The 23,073-nt window shown below is 39.7% G+C and overlaps 1 protein-coding gene across 1 annotated transcript in view; it reads left to right on the top strand.

The window, feature by feature from the left end:
• Positions 1-23,073, top strand: part of CYP7B1 (cytochrome P450 family 7 subfamily B member 1) — a 109,255-nt gene that overhangs the window by 77,598 nt on the left and 8,584 nt on the right. The window contains exons 2-4 of the mRNA XM_079984628.1: positions 4,364-4,500; positions 15,346-15,942; positions 16,404-16,610. Of these exons, the coding sequence (XP_079840754.1) occupies positions 4,364-4,500; positions 15,346-15,942; positions 16,404-16,610 (941 nt within the window). The remainder of the gene's footprint in view (positions 1-4,363; positions 4,501-15,345; positions 15,943-16,403; positions 16,611-23,073) is intronic.

Here is a 23,073-nt window from a genome sequence, read left to right as displayed (position 1 = left end):
CTGGAAGAGGGCTGTCAGTTGTCTCCTGTGTTACAGAGACCCGGCTGGCCTTAAGCAGATGTCCAGCATTTAGTGTCACCAGTCCCAAGCCATGGAACACTTTTCCAGCAAATAATCACCAAGCATCTTCACTTTTGACTTTCTTGAAGACTTCTCTATGCCAACAGGCCTAGACAGCTGTTTACAGCCTTTTGACTCATGAGCCAGCCATTTTAATGATTTTTATATTTTATTTTATTTTATGTATACTGTTGCACACTGCCCTGCTGTTTTAGGAGAGGTCAGTACAGTATATAAATACTTCTGTAAATAAATAAATGTAGCATATCAATTCTGAGAAGGAAATACATGCATGTTTATATTGTACTAAATATTGTAAGCCCTGTCTCTATCTCTGTTACAGCCTTCCCCTCCAGTCTGGTAACCTTTCGATTTTGCTAGACTACAATTGCCATCATCCCTGGCTATTGGCCATGCTGGCTGGGGCTGATGGGCAATGGAGTTTGAAGCATCTGGAGGATTACTGTATTGAGTAGTGACTTCTATACTTGCATCGTGATAAAAAACCTACTCTGTAATAGATCAATAAAATATAGTTCTGCAGAGGAATTTCCCAGATTGCTTTATGGTGCAAGTATGTACCTAACCTGCTGATCCACTCTGGCCAGCGACTGAAATAGATCAATTCATCCTGCTTATTAACCTTTATAAGGTGCTGGGGGGGGGGTATTGTTCTGGAATTTTTTGTTCTTGTTTTTATTATGTATTTTGTGTTTTTATCTTGTATTTTTATGCTGTGAACTGCTCTGAGATATTTGGCTGAAGAGTGGTATACAATTTTTTATAAATTTAATACCTGGGAGTAATTCCCACACAATACAGTAAGACTTACATCTGAGTAGAAGCAAGCATTGCATTGCAAGGCTGAAACTCTAAACACATTTACTAGGGAAAAGTCCCCATTAAATACTGTGGCACTTATTTGAGAGTAAATATGCATAGGCTAGCATTGCCTGTTTTAGAAATGTTCTATTCAATGCTCCCTGGGAATAAATTATTGCACCTGGTACATGTTGTGGCTGTTTCTTCAGAGTATTTTCCCATTATAGAACCAACACCTTCACAACGTTAACAAAAACATAGGCCAGCAGATGTTGTCAGCCAAGCTCTTAAATTCTAAATTAAATACATGGATTTTGTGTTATACTTTAAAAGAAGTATAAGAATAATAGGAGGCCATAAGAAACTCAATCCAGATGTGTTTTATAAGTTTTGTACAGTGAAACATCTAATTCTAGCGCGCACACTTGAAGGCTAATATATTAATATATTATTGATATAGTAGCATGCCATATCGGCTCAGTTGGCAGGGAGCCATAAGTCATCAAAATGACCTCTATCCTCCTAAGCAAAGACAGAAATGAAGATGCATTTCTGTTATCAGTCTATTATGGGTCATAAGCGGTACCAGTATTGTACTTTCCTCTTGAAATATGCAAAGCCTTGTCATAGTATTGCTCCACCTAATAGTGAATCTTGGTCGGTGAGTGCTGCCAGGATTGTAGCAAAAAATGGAGCTTCAGTGGTACCTCAGGTTACATACACTTCAGGTTACATACGCTTCAGCTTACAGACTCCGCTAACCCAGAAATAGTGCTTCAGGTTAAGAACTTTGCTTCAGAATGAGAACAGAAATCATGCGGTGGTGGTGCGGCAGCAGCGGGAGGGCCCATTAGCTAAAGTGGTGCTTCAGGTTAAGAGCAGTTTCAGGTTAAGTACGGACCTCCGGAACGAATTAAGTACTTAACCTGAGGTACTGTACTAGAAATAAGAGAGGGATATCAGCATGCACAAGAGAACCCCAAAGATTTTAGAGGAGGAAACTATTGAAGAAAAGAAGGCCCATGAGGACCTAGTCTGGACAATGGCCACAGAGTGCTGTGTGTCTGTGTGTAGTGGGATACAGTAACAGGGAAGGGAAGTGGGGGGGGGGGGATGGAGTGTCCTGGGAGAGGGTATGACTTACTGGATGTGAGCACTGAAAGTGAGTCCAACACACTACCATATTTTGTTGCAGGCCCTCCTTGTTTTACAGTATTAAGCTTCTCGCTGCTGAGCTAAACTTGTCTGAAGCAAACGATGACCCCCACGCCTTTGCAATGGCAAGATGTCTCCCCGATGTGATCTTCCAGACTTGGAGCATTAAGTTAATTTCCTCCTGGATTTCTGAGCTGTGTCTTTTCTACCCGGTGGAAAGCCCGTGAAGAATACAGCTTTTGACCGGATGACAGAGCAGGGAGGTTGAAACGAGGTGCATTAAATTAGAATATGACAAACCGCCAATCTAAATGGATTTGTCACAATGTTACTTGAGCAATGTATTGTCCGAAAGCGAATGTTGGCTACTGGCGCACCCCCAAAAGGAATAACAGGTATACCATCTGAATAGGTTAGTAGCTGTGAGACACTAATTGTAGGTCGGATGTGGGCTGCCATAACGCGGCAGAGATGATTCCATCTATTCTCTGCTTTTTCTCTCGATTTTGTCATTTCACGGAGAATTAACCATTAGCAAGTTTTCTGTGTCCAGGGCAATATTTGTGCCAAATCAACAGACAGTAACTGCTAGAGATTTTCTAGTATACTAGCTCTATAAACTCAGAGTGTCAAAAACAACAAAACAGCTTGTTTTTCTCCTGCATCTGCTAGTCAACAGTCAGCTTTAATGCACAGCCACCCAAATGAAAAATATTCTGAGGTACTCCCTAAAGGTTTGGTGAGCCAAACTTGGCAGTTAGTTTACCAGTTCTTGTGTTCTCCCTCCACAACCCTTTGAAACCTTATTCTTAATATTTAGTCTTCATCTGTAATGTATAAGACCTAGGTCTGTGTAACAGAATTTGCTCACTTTTATCTCAATAGCTGTGTCTCTCCCACTTCTGTTCTCCCGTTCCATCTTTCCCATCTCTCAAGACTATATATTGTAACCTTATTGGGGCAGAGCTGTTCTCCGTTTCATTGTGAAAATCCAGTACACTGACAGTTATATATTAATAAAATATTTAGGGCAGCAATGTTTAAATCAATAGCTTGATTTGAGTTATTGATTCATTTAGCCATTTTGCTCAACCAGAAAGCTGCCCCAAATTAATTGGGTAACAGATTTTGGTTTAAATTCTATTTTTACTACAAGTACTGACTGAAACTCTAATTGTGAAATGCCATCTTAAAAGAGGATTGTGTAAACAAGAAATCTACAAAGTACATTTTCCTTAGAACTATTGTGTTTCTCATATGCAAATTTATGCAGAATTAATCTATTAAATCATTTTTGGTTTAGTTAATTGATCACCAAAGTTTTTAAAATAGAAATAATATTGGGTTTCATCTTTCACTTATATGGTTCAATCACCAGGGTTTTTTAAACTAAATAATAGCAATAGTAAGTAAAAATCTGTCATTTTATGAGAGGCTATGATAGGGTTAATCCAGCCACATAAATTTTCGTGCCATGTGTGGTAGTAGTAATGCTTGTGATCCCTTGATTTTTTATTAGATTCAAGCTAGTAAATATCTTGCGATTAAATTGAGTTGCTCTGTATGTAGTGTAAGTCACTTTTCCAGATGGGACTATGGTATCAGAGGTTTTTTAATGCATTATATATATGTTTTAATCCTTTCTATAAAAGACTTGGCATTTTTGTAAAAAATCAGTTTCAGGAAGTTAAGCAGGGCTACTCAGGAGACAAATGTTGCTTGCATTGTGAACTCGTTAATGACTCGGGATTGTTGGCTATTGTGTTATTTAGCTATTATGTTTCTATTTTAATTGTATTCAAGTTGGATATTTGTTTTAATCCCATTGAAATTTATATGTTCAGATATTTTAAAAAACTAACATGTATGGTTTGTATGTCTATGCAGATAAAAAATTATCAAGAATTAAAAAATTATTTGCATATTTTACTTTAACTTGGAAAGTTGCTTAGATTTTTAAAAGGAGCTGTGGGATAATTGCAGTTATATTTCCCACAAACCCCCTTGAATTGGTCCCCTAGAGAATCAAGCTCTCTCTTCTTCCAATGTTTACTTTACACTGAAGTTAATCGACCCAATCCATGGATTTATGACACTCTTAGAAGCTTTGATGGCTATGCAACTCCCACAATCACATGGGAATTCCTCTGTGGGGCTGCCCCATACAGGCTTCTTCCTTGCATGTATAGGACTTCTCCTGTGCACACCTGGAAACACAAAGAGCTTTGGACTAGATCCTCCACACCCAACTCAGAAAATTATGAAATGTTAATCTCCTTAGGCAAATGAATTAACGATGCTTTCTATGTATCTATTTATTTTACAGGAGGCCAGGAGAGGCACCCTTAATAAATGGCTGGATTCCTTTCCTGGGAGAAGCCCTGAATTTTAGAAACGACCCTACCAAGTTTTTGTTATCTTTGCAACAGAAATACGGAGATGTTTTTACCGTCCACCTTGCTGGTGAGAAACACATTTAGTTCTTTAAGAGTGTGTGAAGATATGCTTAAGTACGTGAGAAACTTGGGTGTAATCACCTTGTTGAGATGCCAGTCTCCTCAATGAGGAGAATCTTTCCTCAGTGCTCTTTCAAGAGGCAGGTGAAGATGTACTTCTTCCACTAGGCCAGGGGTGTCCAAATTTTTTCAAAGAGGGCCAGATTTGAACATGCGTGAGGGCCGACTAAAGTTGTTGACCTTTTCTTAGGATTGAAGTTGCTGGGATTTTTCTCCAAAGTTGCTGAGTTTTTTTTAGGATTTTAACCCAAGAAATAAACTGAACTGCCACAGGGGCCAGATTAAACCAAATGGAGGGCCAGATTAGGCCGGCCTTTGGACATACCTGCACTAGTGCAGAACATATTAGGATATGCAAAACTAACTGTATAGTTGGGTATTTGCACGTATATACCACATATGCATAAAATGTATAGATACACAATATATTTTGTATACTTGGTCTACCAAACATGAATTATCTGTATTTTCTTTACATTCTGCTCTCTGTTAAAGTGATAAATTACATCATCTACAGCAGAAAATGCTATGTCATATTTAGACAATGACTTTTTTTTAAAAAAAGCAAAATGTCTTTCTGTCTAATTTTTTACAGTGGAGTTGACAGTAGCACAGAAAAGTGACTGACACATTAATTCATTGTTTCATTAGAATGAGAACAGCGAAACTACTTCTCCAATGACCCATAGCTCTGAACACACATCTTCATAAATGCAGAGTAACAGGAGCTGCTCCTATCTCTCCTTTCTCTGTAATCTTTACTTTGTACACAATTCTGTAGTTACATACCATCATGCATCAAAGTTACACAGGTTTTACTGTCTAAGCGAGGGTGCACCTAGTTTTGCAAACTGGGACTTTGCTTTTTTATTATTTCTAAAGATCAGAGCTGCAATCCAAAAAAAAAAAAAAAAACCTGCTTAAATTTACTGACAACAATGGAATTTAAGCATCCTAACATTGCACAGGGTTGCAGCTGAAGTGCTTATCACACAGGGAACACAGAACTCTGTATACAGGTGTACAGCATGCATCATAAAATAAGCAGTCTACTAATCCAGTGCTTTGATTTGGTGGGCACAAAATGATGGTGGTGGGGAATTTAGTGATTTAGAGGAAGCAGGCTTTGTGGATAGAAGGGGAAGGCAGCTATGGTCCCTTGGGTGCTCCACATCTGTTCTCCTGTGGAGAGATTGTGGGGAGGAAAAGGGGGCAGGAAATGTTGGGGACAAAAGCAACAACAAAATCTGCAAAATATAAGCCAAAGTTCAGCTTGTCAGATTTTCATCAGGTTGCTAAATAAACACTCCAGGAAGGTATCTAATGTAAGAATTGACATCCGGACAAAACAAAAACATTTTGTACTTCTGAACATATTTTAATAAACTATTTTAAATTAATTTTAATTGCAAATTATAAAATGTAGGTCAGTAAATTTGTTTTATAAACTCAATTCCACCTCCCCAAATCCCCAAGAGTAGCCATTCCTTTTTAATATAGGCAAGTGAGAGAAAGAAATGATGTAAACATACTATAGGTGTGACAGCATCCTCCTTTTTTTTGTATAGTTATACTTTCAAACATAATTATTTAATATCTCATTGTTAAACCAAGTCACTTTTTAAAGTGTTGCATTATGATGCCATGAGATAGTAAGCAGAGTAGACTGAGTTATAGATAGTATTGTTTCTCAGGAACGTCAGAGTTTTTATTACTTTGTGACATTTCCTGGTTTTTGTTAATACTGAATATCTGCAGCTTATAAAGGAGAAAGAGAAGCAAATCTACTGCTGTAATAAGCACTGTGCATCCTGACCCCCAATACCAATATACACAGCATCTCGTGATGTCTTTTTGAATTGGCAAAATTGACATATACAGAACGATCAAATAATCTACAGCAGTACTGATGTGTATGCTCTATCATTACTTTCTCTGCTTGGTGTGTAGCTAAAGGTCCTGTCAAAAAATACTGCCAATATATATTGTTCTAATTATTGGTTCCCGGAGTAGTTCATTTGGAAAATGTGGAACGATGCTTGGAGTTTCTGGCGTTGCCCTGGACTGGTAACATGATTTCACTGATTGTACTTTCCCGTGTGATGAGCAAATGATTGTCATCCCGAAAAGTTCCAAGGGACATGGATGTCATCTTAATAAAGAAATTAAAAAGCACATCTTTCCACAAGAAACAATGTAAATTCCTGACCTGTCGCAGAAAATAGTTCTCTAATTGGTTTTGTGTGGTGGTGCAGCAGAATCATTTTCCCCAAACGTCATTCCAACGAATCGCTACTGTACATCATTGTCAGCAGTTCAGCAAAATCTTCCTAATAAGACCACTATTACATAAATGTGATCATCTTCCCTATCTCCCCTCCAAAAAACCCCTGTCATTTCTATACAATGGTACTTAAAGACTCAACCTGTACTTCTTGATCCTCCAGGTAGATGACAGCTCTGCAGATCTTAAAAGTTTGCTCTGTTTGTCATAAAGCCATGTCTGCCTCTATCGAAATGCTGCAAAGAACCTCAAAGCGGAAGACATGTTAATCTGTCATAAGAAAAGCAACCAAGATCCCCATAGGTGCCAAATCCCTGGGGCCCTAGGTGCCCGAGCACCCACAAAATTCCCCTTGAAGGGGCCGGGCACCCACAAATTTTGGTGCCAGGGCCATGCATGCTGCATGACACCCACAGCACCGGGCACCCACAGTCACGGGGCCAAGCTGGCATTCCTGAAGAGTCCTGTGGTTTGTTTAAAGAGTAACAAATATATGTTGGCACAAGCATTCATGAACTGGAGCCCATTTTCTCAGATGCAGTATTTGTGATGAACCTATAGCATATTTTGCATAAATCAAACCTTTCATTACAGCCTTGACAAAAGTGTGCTTTGTCCGCTGATATTTTTAAAACACCTTTGCTGTTGTATCTGCCTGAAGCAGGGTTGGCCCAGTCATGAGGGATGTGTGTGTGAGTGCCTCAGGTGGCAGGATCCACAGGGTCAGCAGCTCCCAACATAGATATTTATTCCCTGCTTGTTCCTGATGTAGATCTTCACCCAGCCCTTGTTTGCTGGGGGGATGCCATTTTGAGCAGGATGCCATTTTGTAGTTCATCCTCTGAGTGTTTGTCCTTCTTCCCTTGAAGTGTAACTCTTTCTGCAACCATGGAGACTTTACTTCCAAGTTTAGCGTGCTTTGTGCCAGGGAACAGGTCCTATCAAGTGCTTCAGGAATAGGCCAGCTTGAATTTGAGCACACTGGCATAATTTGCTTGTGGATCAGTCTATTTAAAACAGTAGTTGCTAAAACATTTAAAACAGTAAAACCCCCATCAGTGTATATAATATTACTTGATCATGCTGTAGCCCATGCCAAACATTCCATTATATCTAGACTCTGTTGGGAAAGATTGAGGGCACAAGGAGAAGGGGACAACAGAGGACAAGATGGTTGTACAGTGTTCTCGAAGCTACTAACATGGGTTTGACCAAACAGCAGGAGGCAGTGGAAGACAGGAGTTCCTGGTGTGCTCTGGTCCATGGGATCACGAAGAGTCGGACACAACTAAATAACAACAACAACAACAACAACAACAACATCTATCATCTATATCTATCTATCTATCTATCATCTATCTATCTATCATCTATCAGTCTATCTAGTTACAGGTAGGAAGCCGTGTAGGACCCCAGTCAAGCTTGCTAAAATTTATCACTTGCCTGATAATAAACGTTGGAAATGTAAAGAAACTGAGGGTACATTCTTTCACCTTTGGTGGACGTGCCCAAGGATTAAGGCTTTCTGGGAGATGATATATAATGAACTGAAAAAGGTATTTAAATATACCTTCCTTAAGAAACCCAGAGGCCTTTCTCCTGGGCATAGTCGGCCAACTGGTGTTAAAGAAAGATAGAACGTTTTTTATGTATGCAACAACAGCAGCAATAATACTTATCGCAAAGCATTGGAAGACACAAGATTTGCCCACCTTGGAAGAATGGCAGATGCAAGTAATAGACTACATGAAGATGGCAGAAATGACTGGCAGAATCCGAGACCTGGGAGAAGAAGCGGTGGAAGAGGACTGGAAGAAGTTTAAAGACTACTTGCAGAAACACTGTAAAATTTATGAATGTTAAAATGATGTTGGTATTAAAAAACAATATGGCATTAGTGATACAGGTTTAAAAGTTATGTAAAAATGTAAATTGAAGAAGGGTGAAAGACTAAAGTTATATTATGTCAAAAGTAAACAATATGTTAAAGGCGTTTAAACATAAGGAGGAAAGATTGGAGACATAATAGAATGACTTTAATAATTAGAAATGAGTTATGAAAGAGGGTAAGGATTTGCTGTATCTGATTGGGTAAAGAGGAACACAAAAAAGGGAGGCGTGAGGAAGTCAAGAAAGAAAGTTTTGCAAGTATGAATTTAAAGGTTGGAGTTTTTATTTTAAATTTTTTCTTTTTGATGGATGGAAGTTGTTTTTTTTTACATCTTGGTTTTCTTATCTGTTTTATATGTATTTTTGACTGTCTTTGTTTTTCTTTATTTCTGTGGTTGTTATGTGTTTCTTCTTTCTGTAAAACCTAATAAATATATTATTAAAAAAAAGGAAGCCGTGTTGGTCTGCCGTAGTTGAAACAAATTTTAAAAATTCCTTCCAGTAGCACCTTAGAGACCAACTAAGTTTGTTATTGGTATGAGCTTTCGTGTGCATGTGCACTTCTTCAGATACACTGAAACAGAAGTCACCAGACCCTTATATATAGTGAGAGGGTGGGGAGGGGTATTACTCAGAAGGGTGGTGGGAATGGGTGATTGGCTGATAGGTGTGGTAAACCTGTTGACAACTGTTAACGACTGCAATTGGTCTTACAGGAAAAAGCAAGGGTTAAGATGGCTAAAAATAGCTTTATCATGTATAAATGTCTCTATTCAGACCAGGTCTCTCCATGGTTTTAAGTTTGGTAAAGGTAAAGGGACCCCTGACCATTAGGTCCAGTCATGGCCGACTCTGGGGTTGCGGTGCTCATCTCGCTTTATTGGCCGAGGGAGCCGGCGTACAGCTTCCGAGTCATGTGGCCAGCATGACTAAGCTGCTTCTGGCGAACCAGAGCAGCACACGGAAATGCCGTTTACCTTCCTGCAGGAGCAGTACCTATTTATCTACTTGCACTCTGACATGCTTTCAAACTGCTAGGTTGGCAGGAGCAGGGACCGAGCAACGGGAGCTCACCCCATCACGGGGATTCTAACTGCCGACCTTCTGATCGGCAAGTCCTAGGCTCTGTGGTTTAACCCACAGTGCCACCTGCGTCCCTTAAGTTTGGTAAAGGTAAAGGTAAAGGTACCCCTGCCCGTACGGGCCAGTCTTGACAGACTCTGGGGTTGTGTGCCCATCTCACTTAAGAGGCCAGGGGCCAGCGCTGTCCGGAGACACTTCCGGGTCACGTGGCCAGCGTGACATCGCTGCTCTGGCGAGCCAGAGCCGCACACGGAAACGCCGTTTACCTTCCCGCTGGTAAGCGGTCCCTATTTATCTACTTGCACCCGGAGGTGCTTTCGAACTGCTAGGTTGGCAGGCGCTGGGACCGAGCAGCGGGAGCGCACCCCGCCGCAGGGATTCGAACCGCCGACCTTTCGATCGGCAAGTCCTAGGCGCTGAGGCTTTAACCCACAGCGCCACCTGCGTCCCAGGTAATAAGTTGGTAATAAGTTGCAATTCAGCAACTTCTCTTTCCAGTCTATTTCTGAAATTCTTTTGTAATAAGACAGCTACTTTGAGATCTTGTATAGAATGTCCTGGGAGACTGAAGTATTCTCCTACTGGTTTCTCTGTCTTGTGATTCCTGATGTGAGTTTTATGTCCACTTATCCTTTGGCGTAAGGTTTTGCCTGTTTGTCCAATATAGAGAGCTGAAGGGCACTGTTGGCATTTGATGGCATACACAATGTTAGAAGATGAGCAATTAAATAGCCCTGAAATGGTATGTTTGGTGTTGTTGGGGCCAGTAATGGTGTTGTCCAGGTGTATGTGGCAGCAATGTTGGCATCTGGGTTTATTGCAGGCTCTGGTACCAGTGTCTATCTATCATCTATATAGCTACAGCTATATGCTATATGCAGTGTTGCTGCACGACTTCCAAAATGACAGGATTCTCCAGTGACTTCATTCTTCCTATCTTGCACGCTATGCTTTTTTGCTACAAAGCTACAATACAAACTAGCGGTTGTGAAGTCTTTGTAATAGAAACTGTAGCAGAAGTCGGAGGTTTGGGAGCAAATGAGCAGTGTCAATAAACAGAAACAAACAAACAAGAAAACACACCACAAAACCCCTTAAGAACCATTTATTCTCCAGGATTAGAAGTGGCTTTTCTTTTCTTTTCTTACTTCTTTTCATGCAATTAAATAGAAGAGCTGACTCTGCTTATTAGGCAGTAAGGAGTTTCTACGTGGCTGTCCCATACAGACATGTCTATTCATATTCCACTGGGGAGAAGAGATTTTAGCATCAGCAGACATTGCCAGACTCGTAAGGGGAACTTCATTAAACTGTCACTGTGGACCTAGTATAAATGGATCTAATACAGAAAGCAGGCTGCTTTTTGGAAGACTTGTGCTCTGATCCCTTGAACTCCTTGGCAGATGTGGGAACCTGCTCCCACAACCAGTCAGATGGATACTCTGGCTTGTGAGCTTGCGGTGATGGATTTTGGAATTTTAAAGCACAAAATAGAGCTCTTCTGAGGTATTTGTGGCTGAGACTGGACTGGCCAAGTGTCAGGATGAGTTTGAAAGGAATGGGCTTATTTTCAAGTAAATGTAGAAAGAGAATCTATTTTCATCTATGTATGTTTACTGTTGGGGAGTAGAACAAAGTCTTTGCAGCCAACAGAAATAAGCACAGCTAAGTTATGTTTGTGTGAGCTTTTTATTGCCTGGGCTCATTTTTATGTTACTTCTTTTTAGGTGAATCAGCATGAGCTATGGAAAATGCATGTATAACTGTATTATAATGCTTTAAAAATTGTTAAAGTTAAATTATTTTTAATTAAATTATTTTTAATTAAATTATTTGGAGTAGAATAAATACAGTATCTAGTGTCTGCTGCAACAGGTTTTTATGTGTAAATAAAAGCAATAATGAGATTATTGTGATGCCCACTCAATTCTGTAATGCAAAGCAGAATGGTCAGGTTGACATAAAGGACTGTTTTAAACAGGCTGATTTTCCCAGTCCAGAATGTGTTGGCTTCAATCCTGAGAGCCAGGCAGGACTTACAGAGTTCAGTGGGCATTATTATTCACATGCTCAGTCCAGCAGGCCTTGCGCCTAACATGTCTTGTGCTTTCAAATTTAGGGCTGGGGTAACGTGAAGTTTGCTTCTTTGCGGCAGGTAGTGTCAAAACAAATACAATTATAAACCATATGGGTATGATTCTGATCAAAGCATTTAAATGAACTGAAATGAATTGACCATGCAGCAATATCCTGGACATATTTACACAGGAGTATGTAGGACTGTAGCCTTACCCTTTTCATGAAATTGGTTTATAATAAAGGATTTGATCTGTGGAACTTTGTGCAGAGAGATTGTCCCCAGATGCTATGCTTGTGCGTTGTATTCTCTTTTCCCCCATTCTTCCTTTAAAGTAATGATTGGGAAATGGTTTTTAGTGGGTGCTTTGTTATTGTAAATTAACTAAATTTGATTCAGCATGCAATTACTTTTCCATATTAAATTTATATGCAAACTGCATTTTTTCAATTTATTTCTTCCATTTCAGTCACTGTGTTGACTTCAGCAGTGACTTTGCAAAATCGGGGGTTCACTTTTTGGCATGTGATAACCAGAAACGCAGCAGAGTAATTGAGGTGTTGATGTCCTGACACTTTATTTGTCAGGATTGTATTGCATGCTTTTGAATGTACTTGCAATGAACAAGTGTTTATAAAGATACTGTAAGCTCTGTCCTAAACAAATTTACTTGGAACCTGTTTCAGATATTTCCTAGGGGAGTACAGTTTAGGGGCTCATATTAATATCATATAGGACCTTATTCCAAGCAAGTCATTCAAAACAGGGGTGATACTAGAATAGTTGCCCATCCTGGAAAGATTATTCACTTGAAATTATGTTGATATTTAAATATATAAGAATTGGGAATTGTTTTGCAAAATGTTGGAGTGAAGATCACAAAAAAGCAGCTCATATTTTTTTTTCATCTGAAAATAGCAGATGGTGGACAGATGGTTTAAATTAATATTAATTAATTTTTAAAGAAATCTTAAATTGTTTACCCTGAATGCTCAAAGTTGGGAAGCTAGCTGACATCTTCAGGTTAATAGCATTCAAAATCAGCTTGTTAAATACCAGAGCAGAATGTAGTATTTTCAGTCTCTTGATCACAACTTTAATGCCTATAATAAAAAGCGACTCCAGGATGAATTCATTGTAAAAGATTGGGTTGGAGCCAGGAAAAAAAATAATGCTCAAGTCTCTCAAGAGTTTTGGGCAAAACTCTGAAGATGTTTCTTCTTCATTTTTTTTCTGAATACAAACTGTTCAGAGTATTTATTTATTTTTATTGTTCAGATGCACTGAGATGGTATTTGAAAGGTTGTTTGTACCAGTTTGAGTCATTTTACACAACAGAATTACTGGGCAGGATCCCAGGGTTGCACTTCAGGAGGAAAGGGGATAAATTGTAGAATACAGGGGTTCTCTTTTTGCACCTCTCATCTTATGTCTGGAAACTGTAGTGGTGTCCCAATATCCTGTGCTAAATCTTCTACCAACCCCAACCAGAACCTTTATTATTTTAAGATAGAAATAATTACACTGTTCAGAGAAAATCAGCAAGAAAACAAGGTATGGAGGGGGAGGCAATAAATTGTGTTGCTGGGAACTATCTGTTTGAAGGCACACAGTACTTGCTGAGGGCTATTTACTTAGAAATAAGAATTTAGCACTTACTAACTGGCAGAACCAGTTAGGGACATGGGTGGCGCTGTGTGTTAAACCACAGACCCTAGGACTTGCCAATCAGAAGGTTGGCGGTTCAAATCCCCACAACGGGGTGAGCTCCCGTTGCTCAGTCCCTGCTCCTGCCCACCTAGCAGTTCGAAAGCACATCAAAGTGCAAGTAGATAAATAGGTCCTGCTCCGGTGGGAAGGTAAATGGTATTTCCGTGCACTGCTGTGGTTCGCCAGAAGCAGCTTAGTCATGCTGGCCACATGACCCAGAAGCTGTACCAATAAAGCGAGATGAGCGCCGCAACCCCAGAGTCGGTCACGACTGGACCTAATGGTCAGGGGTCCCTTTACCTTTTTAACTGGCAGAACAGTCTAAACCTCATTTATGCCATGTAGCACTCTCTCTGGGTATATTTTGGCGAATTACCTTTTTATTTGAGATTTTGTAAATAAATAAAAAAAGCTAAACAACTTTTTTGTCCTGATTTTCACTTTTTGAAATATTCCAAACCTAATGGACACCACCACAAAGATGAGGTAGACAGAGGACCTGTATATTCAGCAGTAGCATTTAGAGCATCTTTCTCTGAACTTTAAAATCATTTTAACAATAAAGGCTTCAGGGGCTTAGATTGTTGAATGCTTGTTTTTATTTGTGATTTGTTTTTGTTTTTTAATTCCCTATATGTGGAAAGCTATTGTGTCCACAGAATAAGTCTATCTTTCTATGAAGATGAATGGTCAGGCATGCAATTTCCCCTTTCTCAGTCTGAAGGTATTAATTGACTCCAAGTGTGTGTGTATGAGTAGAATCAATAACTAGCATCAACCAGCTACAATGATCATGAGATTCCTAGAATTTTGAGCCTGATTGATTATAATTTAGGCTCTAATCTCATGCAATCCATTGAACATCCTCCTTAATACATAGAACTGCCCTCCAGGTGTTGTTGGACTAGAACTCCCATAATCCTTGACCAACGGCCATGTTGTCTGGATTGATGGAAGTCCAGGTTCCCCATCTTTGCTCAAACCAACCTTACTGGGTAATAAACCTTATTGGTGTAAATAGGGTTTAGGATTGACATGTCTAGTCAATAAATCATAGATGTGTTAGAATTCTCCATACAGGTTATATTGTTTAATAAAAATAAAGAATTGTATAAAAAGAACCTGGAACAACCATTCATAGCTTGTCAGCAGGCGCTTGTCAGCAGGCGCAACATGCAAGTAATGAAGTTTTGAGGCCTATAGCTGACATGTGAAAACAGAACTTTAGAAGATTTTCTAAAAGTACATGTGACTGAGTACAAGCATTATAATAATGCTTTCCTTAATACTAGTATGACTATTATTTGTGCATAGACATTTCACTGTCATGAGTGGTTAGCTCACCATATCATCCAGGCTAATTAGCTAAATGGAAATATTTACTGCGGCAAATTGTATGGTGATTTTTTTTTTTTTTACTGCTGAGGAATACTTAAATGCTTAAAATGCATTTGTTTTCAGCCACAGTTTATAGTTTGTCGCATTAGTTTGTTGATTAGGCATCCATTTGTATATACTGTTTTATTTATTATTGGATGTAAGCCTCTGTATTAATTCCTGTATTTTATTTGAGTGCCCTGTATCTGTGGCGCATATCTTGCAAATTATCTCACTTCTCACACGTGGAAGATAGTGATTATTCCACCACTGCCACATAGGCAAATACTCAAACAAGAATTGTTGCCTTAAACTGTCACACTGAGTTTAACCATTCTCTCTCTCTCTCTCTCTCTCTCTCTCTCATTCAGGCAAATATATTACATTCATAATGAACCCCCTGCAGTTTGTTTATGTGACCAAAAACAAAAAATATCTCCAATTTAAAGAACTTGCTGATCAGATATCGACCAAGGCATTTGACCATCCAAGCACCCTCAATCATAATCTCCCAGACATGCATGAGAATGTGCACAAGGCTTATCAGTATCTTCTGGGCAGGCCATTGGACGTGCTGTCTGACAGCATGATGGGAAACCTCCAGGGTCTATTTGAGAAGATGTGCTCACAAGCAACAGACTGGGAAATGGGGAACATGAACAAGTTCTGCTTCTCCTTAATATTCGAAGCCAGCTTTTTAACACTGCACGGAAAGGATCCCAGTGCAGTTGACTACAGCATTGTGAAAGCAATTGGAGACAAGTTTAATAAGTTTGATGCCAGCTTTTCCTATTTAGCTGCCAGTGTACCCATTGAATTATTAGGCGCGGTCAAGAGTATCCGGAAAGAACTTATCAGTGTGTTTTTACCTGAAAACATGTCAAGATGGTTGGGGGCTTCAGAAGTGGTCCAATTCAGAAAAGATTTATTTGATATGTATGAAGTACTCAGCGATCGCGACAAAGCAGGTAGCAAACTTTTTAATGATTGCTTGTCTAGAATCAGATAATTTACTAGAGACCTTTGAAATAAAATGGCAAAATGGCGACCTTGAACATTTTTAATGTTTTTTCTAATTGGCTAATGATAAAATGTTTTACTCTTAAACAACCCTGTATGATAATTGATTCTCTCTCTTTCTTTCTCTCTCTCTTTTTGGCTGAGGTGGTAAAACAAGATACTTAATGGTGATAATGAGAGAGATTATAACTCAGCTGCATTTCCTCCCTTTATTTCGCCCCCACCCTGAAATTACATTTCAAACTATTCTCATTAAGCAGAAAATTAGACTTCAGAAGCCTATTGGTCCTCATTAGCATTCACTGATCCTTGGCTGGGTCTGTGTCCTAACATCTTTTAATTAGCACACTGCAAATCTAATCAGTGTAATAAACGCTATTAATCTTCCTTTTCACTTATTTTCTCCCAGCACATCATTTTGCCTTCATGTGGGCCTCTGTAGGAAACACTATTCCAGCCATATTCTGGGCCATGTATTATCTTCTGCGGCACCCAGAAGCTCTTGCAGTGGTGCGTGACGAAATTGACCATTTGCTGCAGTCAACAGGTCAAGAAAGGAAGCCTGGAAACTGCATCCACCTCACCAGAGAACAATTGGACAACCTGGTCTACCTAGGTAATTTATTTTATCCCTCCTGAAGAAAAGTAGGTATTTCCTGTAAACTCCGTTTATCACTCATTCTATTTAGTGAGAAGGTGGAGAACACAGCTGCTTAATTGACATAATAACAACCATTTACATCAATTATGAATTATGTAGTTTATAGCTGGAGATACACTTGCTGCATGTAAACATAAAAATCCCAGGTAATTAACTAGGCAAGGTATGGAAAAGGCTGAATCAAAGCTTTGCAGTTATTTACCAAAAGTTTATGCACATGAAGTTTGATTCTAAACATCTGCTGAAGTGGTAATGCATTTCAGAGACATCAGTGCTATACTGGGAAGACAAATTGAAAAGAAGTATTTGGAACGATCAATTTAGCCCAAAAATATAATTACATTTTATGATGATAGCTTTTAAGGCATAAAAGAAAGTGTGTTTTCTAACTGAGCCACAGACTGGCAGCCCGCAAGCTTAGCAGAAAGAGAAGGAAATATCTTCAGGACAAAAATAACTATTTACAAACATTAGGTGTGTGCAGAGTGTGAGGAAACTTGACTAGCCTCCCATTTTTTAAAGTATGGTACTTGGAGGGGAAGGGTTTTTGTTTTGATTTTTGCTTAGTAGCTTTTCTAGATAGAAATGGATTATGTACAATCCTCATCTGTCTTTAAGCAATAAATAATTAGCATGAAATGTGATGCAATGGAAATATTTTATATATATATATATATATATATATATATATATATATATATATATAAAATCACACACTGCACGTGAAAACCCATGTTTAGGATGCACAAAACTAGGTCAGGAGGTCTGTTTAGGGAAGTTTTTAATGTGTGACATTTTAATGCATCTTTAATCTTTGTTAGAAGCCACCCAGAGTGGCTGGGGAAGCCCAGCCAGATGGGCGGGGTACAAATAATAAATTATTATTATTATTAGTAGTAGTAGTAGTAGTAGTAAGGAGGTGTGTTTTTTTGTCAGGTCACTTTTCAATGACTAATTCCTGTCACCTCTTGCAGGGGCGGAGGAAGGGGTGTGCGGTGGGTGTGGACCACCCTGGTTGTCACCACTGAGGAGGGTGACAAAATATCAGGTGGCACTCACAGCAGGGCCTGCAGCGTGCCCAAGCCACGCGTCTCTCCTGGGCACTTGGGTGCACACAGGCTCCGCACTGCCCAAACGGTCCGCCCGCTGCCTCCCCCCCAGCTGTAGGACAGTTGAGTGGGAGGAGACTCCGGAGGCCCCACGTTGCGCCCCGCCCTCATCCTGCCCCTATGGGCAGCTTGGCCTGCTCCTGGACATGCCGCGCCAGGCGCCCAAGCAGCTTCCTCCGCCGCTGACCTCTTGCATTCTGAAGTAGTGCAGTCCCATTCCAAGTATTTGAATTGGTTCAAAGAACCAATTGCAGGTAAGTAGTGTACGAATATGCTTTGTGTTGTAGCCGTGGGATCAACCAAGGTCATGGGTACTTTGCTGACTCCACAACTCAGTGCCGCCTCTGGACTGAGACAACTTAGCAACAAGTTTACATCTTTCTCACTCATTCTATGCTTTTCTTTATGAATTAGCTCATTTGCTTTATTTTTAGGAGTTAATCAGTTTGTTTATTTATTTGAGTAAGCCTGTTAAATATATATACTAAACAGGCTAACTCTAATAAATAAATAGTTTGTGCTTTCTATTACAATGCAAATAAGATTTGATTTAATGGCTCTAATATAATATTTTATGCACTTGATGAGAAGTGCTGTTCAAAACATGCCCTCAAGGAATGATTTTCCCACAGTGTATTGGCCCTGAAATAAATAAACAAACGCTTCTACTTTGCTTCTGGTAAAGATGGGGAATGCTATCCCAGCTATTACTTAAGTATTTGACTAGCTAAAGATAAAATATACTTTATATGGGGGCTTACATAAAATTATTTTGAGCAAGTTCATAGGATTATAAGAAATCTGCTAATGAAGGCTAAATCCAGAGTGTAATCACCCTATACAGTGGTACCTCGGGTTACAGATGCTTCAGGATACATATGCTTCAGGTTACAGACTCCGCTAACCCAGAAATATTACCTCGGGTTAAGAACTTTGCTTCAGGATGAGAATAGAAATCGCGCGGCAGCAGCGGGAAGCCTCATTAGCTAAAGTGGTACTTCAGGTTAAGAACAGTTTCAGGTTAAGAACGGACCTCCAGAACGAATTAAGTTCTTAACCCGAGGTACCACTGTATTTATAAGAGGAGATGAGTGAAAAATGTGAGAGGAAGCAATGAGACTGGGCGGTGATACATCATCGGGCAAGTGATCTAATACTTTTACTCATCAGGACTTGTAATATACCCTCTCTATATTCAAAGACCTTTGGTATCAAATAAAACATAACTGTTGGGACATGCAAATAGCTGTGTAAGGGTATGTGTCTTAAGATGAGTGCAGTTGTATAACACCAATCTTGCTTCTCTAGCTTAATGAGTGATAGTCCTCTGTGCTCCACAGTATAGCTACAGTCAGGAGCAAGGTTCCTGATCATACAAATAGAGTCAGGTTTGCTTTGTTTGCAGAAGAACTTGTAGAGACCTCAGGTATTGCTGCCTAAATCATTTTGCAAGACGCTCAATGCACAAATTCCCCTTTACCAGACGTTCCCAGGGCAGGTCACAACAATGACATATACAATGAAAAATCACCTACAACCATAAAACAAGAAAAGTGTAAAAACCATTAAAAGCAGCTTAAAGCAATTCCATATAGAATCCCATATAAAACATGTCTGTTTCAAACTTTTTAATGGTTTAAATTTTATAGTTTTATGTTTTAATTGCTGTAAACCACTTTGATATTTTTTTAAAGGACACAGCGGTATCCAAATATTTTTTTATAAATAAACAGTAAAACAGTACAGATTATCATTTGTCATTGTTTTTCACAATTCATATACCACTTAATTACGACCATCTCTTAAGTGGTGTACAAGTAACCATTTATAAAAACAGAAACACCGTACAACTCTTCAGTCAAAGCTTTTCCTCTATCAGAACAATCCTCCTTACATACATGTTCCTGTCTGTATATATAAAAAATCCAAACAGCATTTTTGCCCTTTGTTTTTGGTTTTCCATGCTGTGATTCCTTCATCTCCATTCCGTCCCTCTAGACATAACAGTCTATGACTAAAAAGATGGTGAATCCATGCTCACCACTGAACTGTGGGGAGCACTGTGTGTCAACTACCAAATCACCACATGGGTGATGTTGAAAGCTAGTAAAAAACAAAACAAAAAAGCAGTTTTCTGTTGATTATTTACTCCCAAGTGTTTCTAAATTGCTTGAGAGCCACTACAGAATTACTGCATTTTTTGCTCTATAAGACTCACTTTTTCCCTCCTAAAAAGTAAAGGGAAATGTGTGTGCATCTTATGGAACGAATGCAGGCTGCGCAGCTATCCCAGAAGCCAGAACAGCAAGAGGGATTGCTGCTTTCACTGCGCAGCGATTCCTCTTGCTCTTCTAGCTTCTGAAATTCAGAATATTTTTTTCTTGTTTTCCTCCTCCAATAACTAGGTGTGTCTTGTGGTCTGGTGTGTCTTATAGAGCGAAAAATACGGGTACTTTTTAATACAAATAATATATATTCTTGAAGCAGATCAGGAGAAATATTTCAGATGCTGGTAACCTTCTTTCTTAGGAATCGCTGTAGCCAGCTTTATCACAGAATTAAAAGTGTCAGGAAAATATTACTTCACCAGATCCCATTTGCTAGCTTACATTTCTTCCCTCAGGGATCTCCATAACTCTCCAATCAACTTTTTTGGTGCTACATGTTCTTTTGCAAAGAAATCAGACAATGACTTTTGCATTCCCAGTGACATGTATTATTGGCCACTATGACTTGCTGCAGAGCTTTAATTTAGAAACTGATACACAGAAATTGTCTTTTTTTTTTTTTTTTTTTTACAACTACCACCAAGATTTAAGGAAGCAAAACAGATTAAACAGTTATGCCTCATCACTGTGCCTTTAGCTTGGGTCATGTTTTATTTGCATAAATTTTAATTGCTGCATACATTCCTATTGTGAATTATTCTTTCCCTGGAGCATTATTGCGTTCCAGGCATTTCCAACAAAAAAAGAGAACTACTTCAATAATGACTTTATTTTCAGCAAGATGTAGCAGAGCAAAAACCAGCCGGTATGTCAGGGTGCAAACACTTCCAAAAGACTGAACGGACATGTTATGGGGATATATCTGTATGCTATAATGTACTTAGGGTTTTCCCGTTCTCAGCTACAGAATCACTTCTTTCTCTAGACATTATGTAGTCACATCACCCTGGATGAACAAAATACCTATCTAGAATATCTGCACACCCTGACAACTTTTTTTCTTCCATGCCACTCCTGATACGTATACGGTCCTCCTATTTACCTGCAGAATGCTTAGTATAAAATTAACTATCCATTATGTACTGTAAGGTTTATTATTGTTATTATTAAACAGTTACAGATCTAGATCATGTTTAATTAAAATTAACTTGCTTACAAAAGCCAAATGCACTAATGATTCACAATGACCTTTTATTACCTGCAGTCCCTTGTTTTGGCTGGATGATTGACAGCTTGCTGTTTGGCTACCGTGTTGTATTTCAGCTGACAAGACTTTTCATTTTAACTCAATTTGCCTGCCTATCACAAGCTGGTGGCAGGCCAGGCGCAAGTCGCCCAGCTTTGCCTCAGCAGCTTGCTCTATTTCTCATTAGTACGCATTTATTCAGTGGAAATTGGAAGACAAATGCTTGAAGGCATGTGAACTAAGTATAGCAAATTAGGTTTAAAGACTGAATATTTATAAGTATATTGAAACGGCTTCAACTTTTAAAAAAAGATCCAGGGTGAAATTGAAAGAGTATATAAGAGTGAGCGGAGTTTGGGGAGAGATTCAAGTGGGAAAAATCCAAAAATCCTGTGAGGTGCCTGTGGTCTCTCGATGCATAGAAAATGTTGACTTTCCTGAAAACCCCTTTTTGTGAGCATTGAAAGTTTCGGCATCTTGTGTGTGCGCACGTGTAGGAAGGGGGAAAAACGAGGGTCATGTTCATTTGCTGCTTGGTTATCCCTTGGTATGCTTTAAATTGCCTTGTTTGTTCGGCACTAGCACAGAAACAGATGTTGCTCTACCGCGCTGGATAATTTACTGTACCTCATGGTGCAGAATGGAAGACCTCCCCAGCTACCCAGCTGGTCTGACAGGAGCACTGGCTTGTGGCTACTGAAGTATGACAATAGCAAGTACAGACTGCAGTTTTATCATCCAGTTGTCATTCTTCTTGATGTGGATTTTGGGCATCCGTACAGAGGCTATCGGGGAAGGGGTTTTATTGGGGGGGGGTGAAACGTTGAAACAAACGTCCTTTTTGTTTGTTTATTTTAATGGTAGGCTGCCGCAGAGCCACACAGGCTCCATCCTCCTTTGTTGATCATAATGTGACTCATTACTTTTGTCATCTAAGGATTATCGGCATGATCGCTCAGAGCTAGAGCCAAGCTCGCCTTCCCCCACATAGCTGGTCCTGGAAGGTAAAACAGATTTGTCATTTATGATCTGACCACTAAGCCACACTCTGAGCTCCATTATTGTGATTAGCTCCCGCATCGGATGTGCTTGCCCAATTGTCATTTGCGATACTGCAATGGGCAACACGACTTGCCATACTTCCTGGGAGCATGTCGGCCAATCTGACATGGCTGTGTTGCTCGTGCTACTCAGCATAAACCTATTTTAGTGGCGGCACTTTCGCTGTGTTTTGCTCGTTCGCTGCTGCTACGGCTGTTGTTGTCACCACTGTGCTTTCTTCATTCCCCTCCCACCGGTTTGGATCCATCAGCGCACAATGGTGTTACGTATGTCAGCTACCATTTCCACACTGCCGACTTAAAAGGGTGTTATTTGGCTTCGCATTTCCTCGGCGGGAGGCAGCCGAGGAGTGGAATCTGGACCTTTTTTCCTTTGTACTGCGTAAAGTTTTTTGTTGCCAGAGTGCTGCCAGTTGAAATCTATCGTGTCAGGTGCCTTGTGGCTATCTACAGTAGAGGCCGTGTTCTGGAACCAGAGTTCTTTTCTGGCTTCGTCACCAACAAGCCGATTTGACTCTCCCTGATTATAGTAACGAAGGCAGTCCAAAAGAATATGCACAGCCTCACAGTACGTCACATTGAATCACGGCGCTGGCCACACAGAGCTGACCGCAGCCTCATTTCTTTAGACAAATGCACGCTTAAGGAAAAAACTCCTGCGAGAAAGCATCCAAGGCCACTTTATTTGCTATGCGCCCTGCAACAGATTTAATTTTTAGTGAAAGAACATTTGTTATTATCTTTTTCAGATGTTTCCATGCTGGGGATGCTACTCTCTCTAGTAAACTAGCTGTTGGGGTCTACCATCTCTAGTAAGCTAAGTGAGGGGATAGG

Source organism: Podarcis cretensis (assembly GCF_951804945.1).
Source record: "Podarcis cretensis genome assembly, chromosome: 7".
Classification (NCBI taxonomy): domain Eukaryota; kingdom Metazoa; phylum Chordata; class Lepidosauria; order Squamata; family Lacertidae; genus Podarcis; species Podarcis cretensis.
The sequence above is the reverse complement of the archived record's forward strand: the minus strand, read 5'-3'. Positions and strand labels throughout refer to the sequence as shown.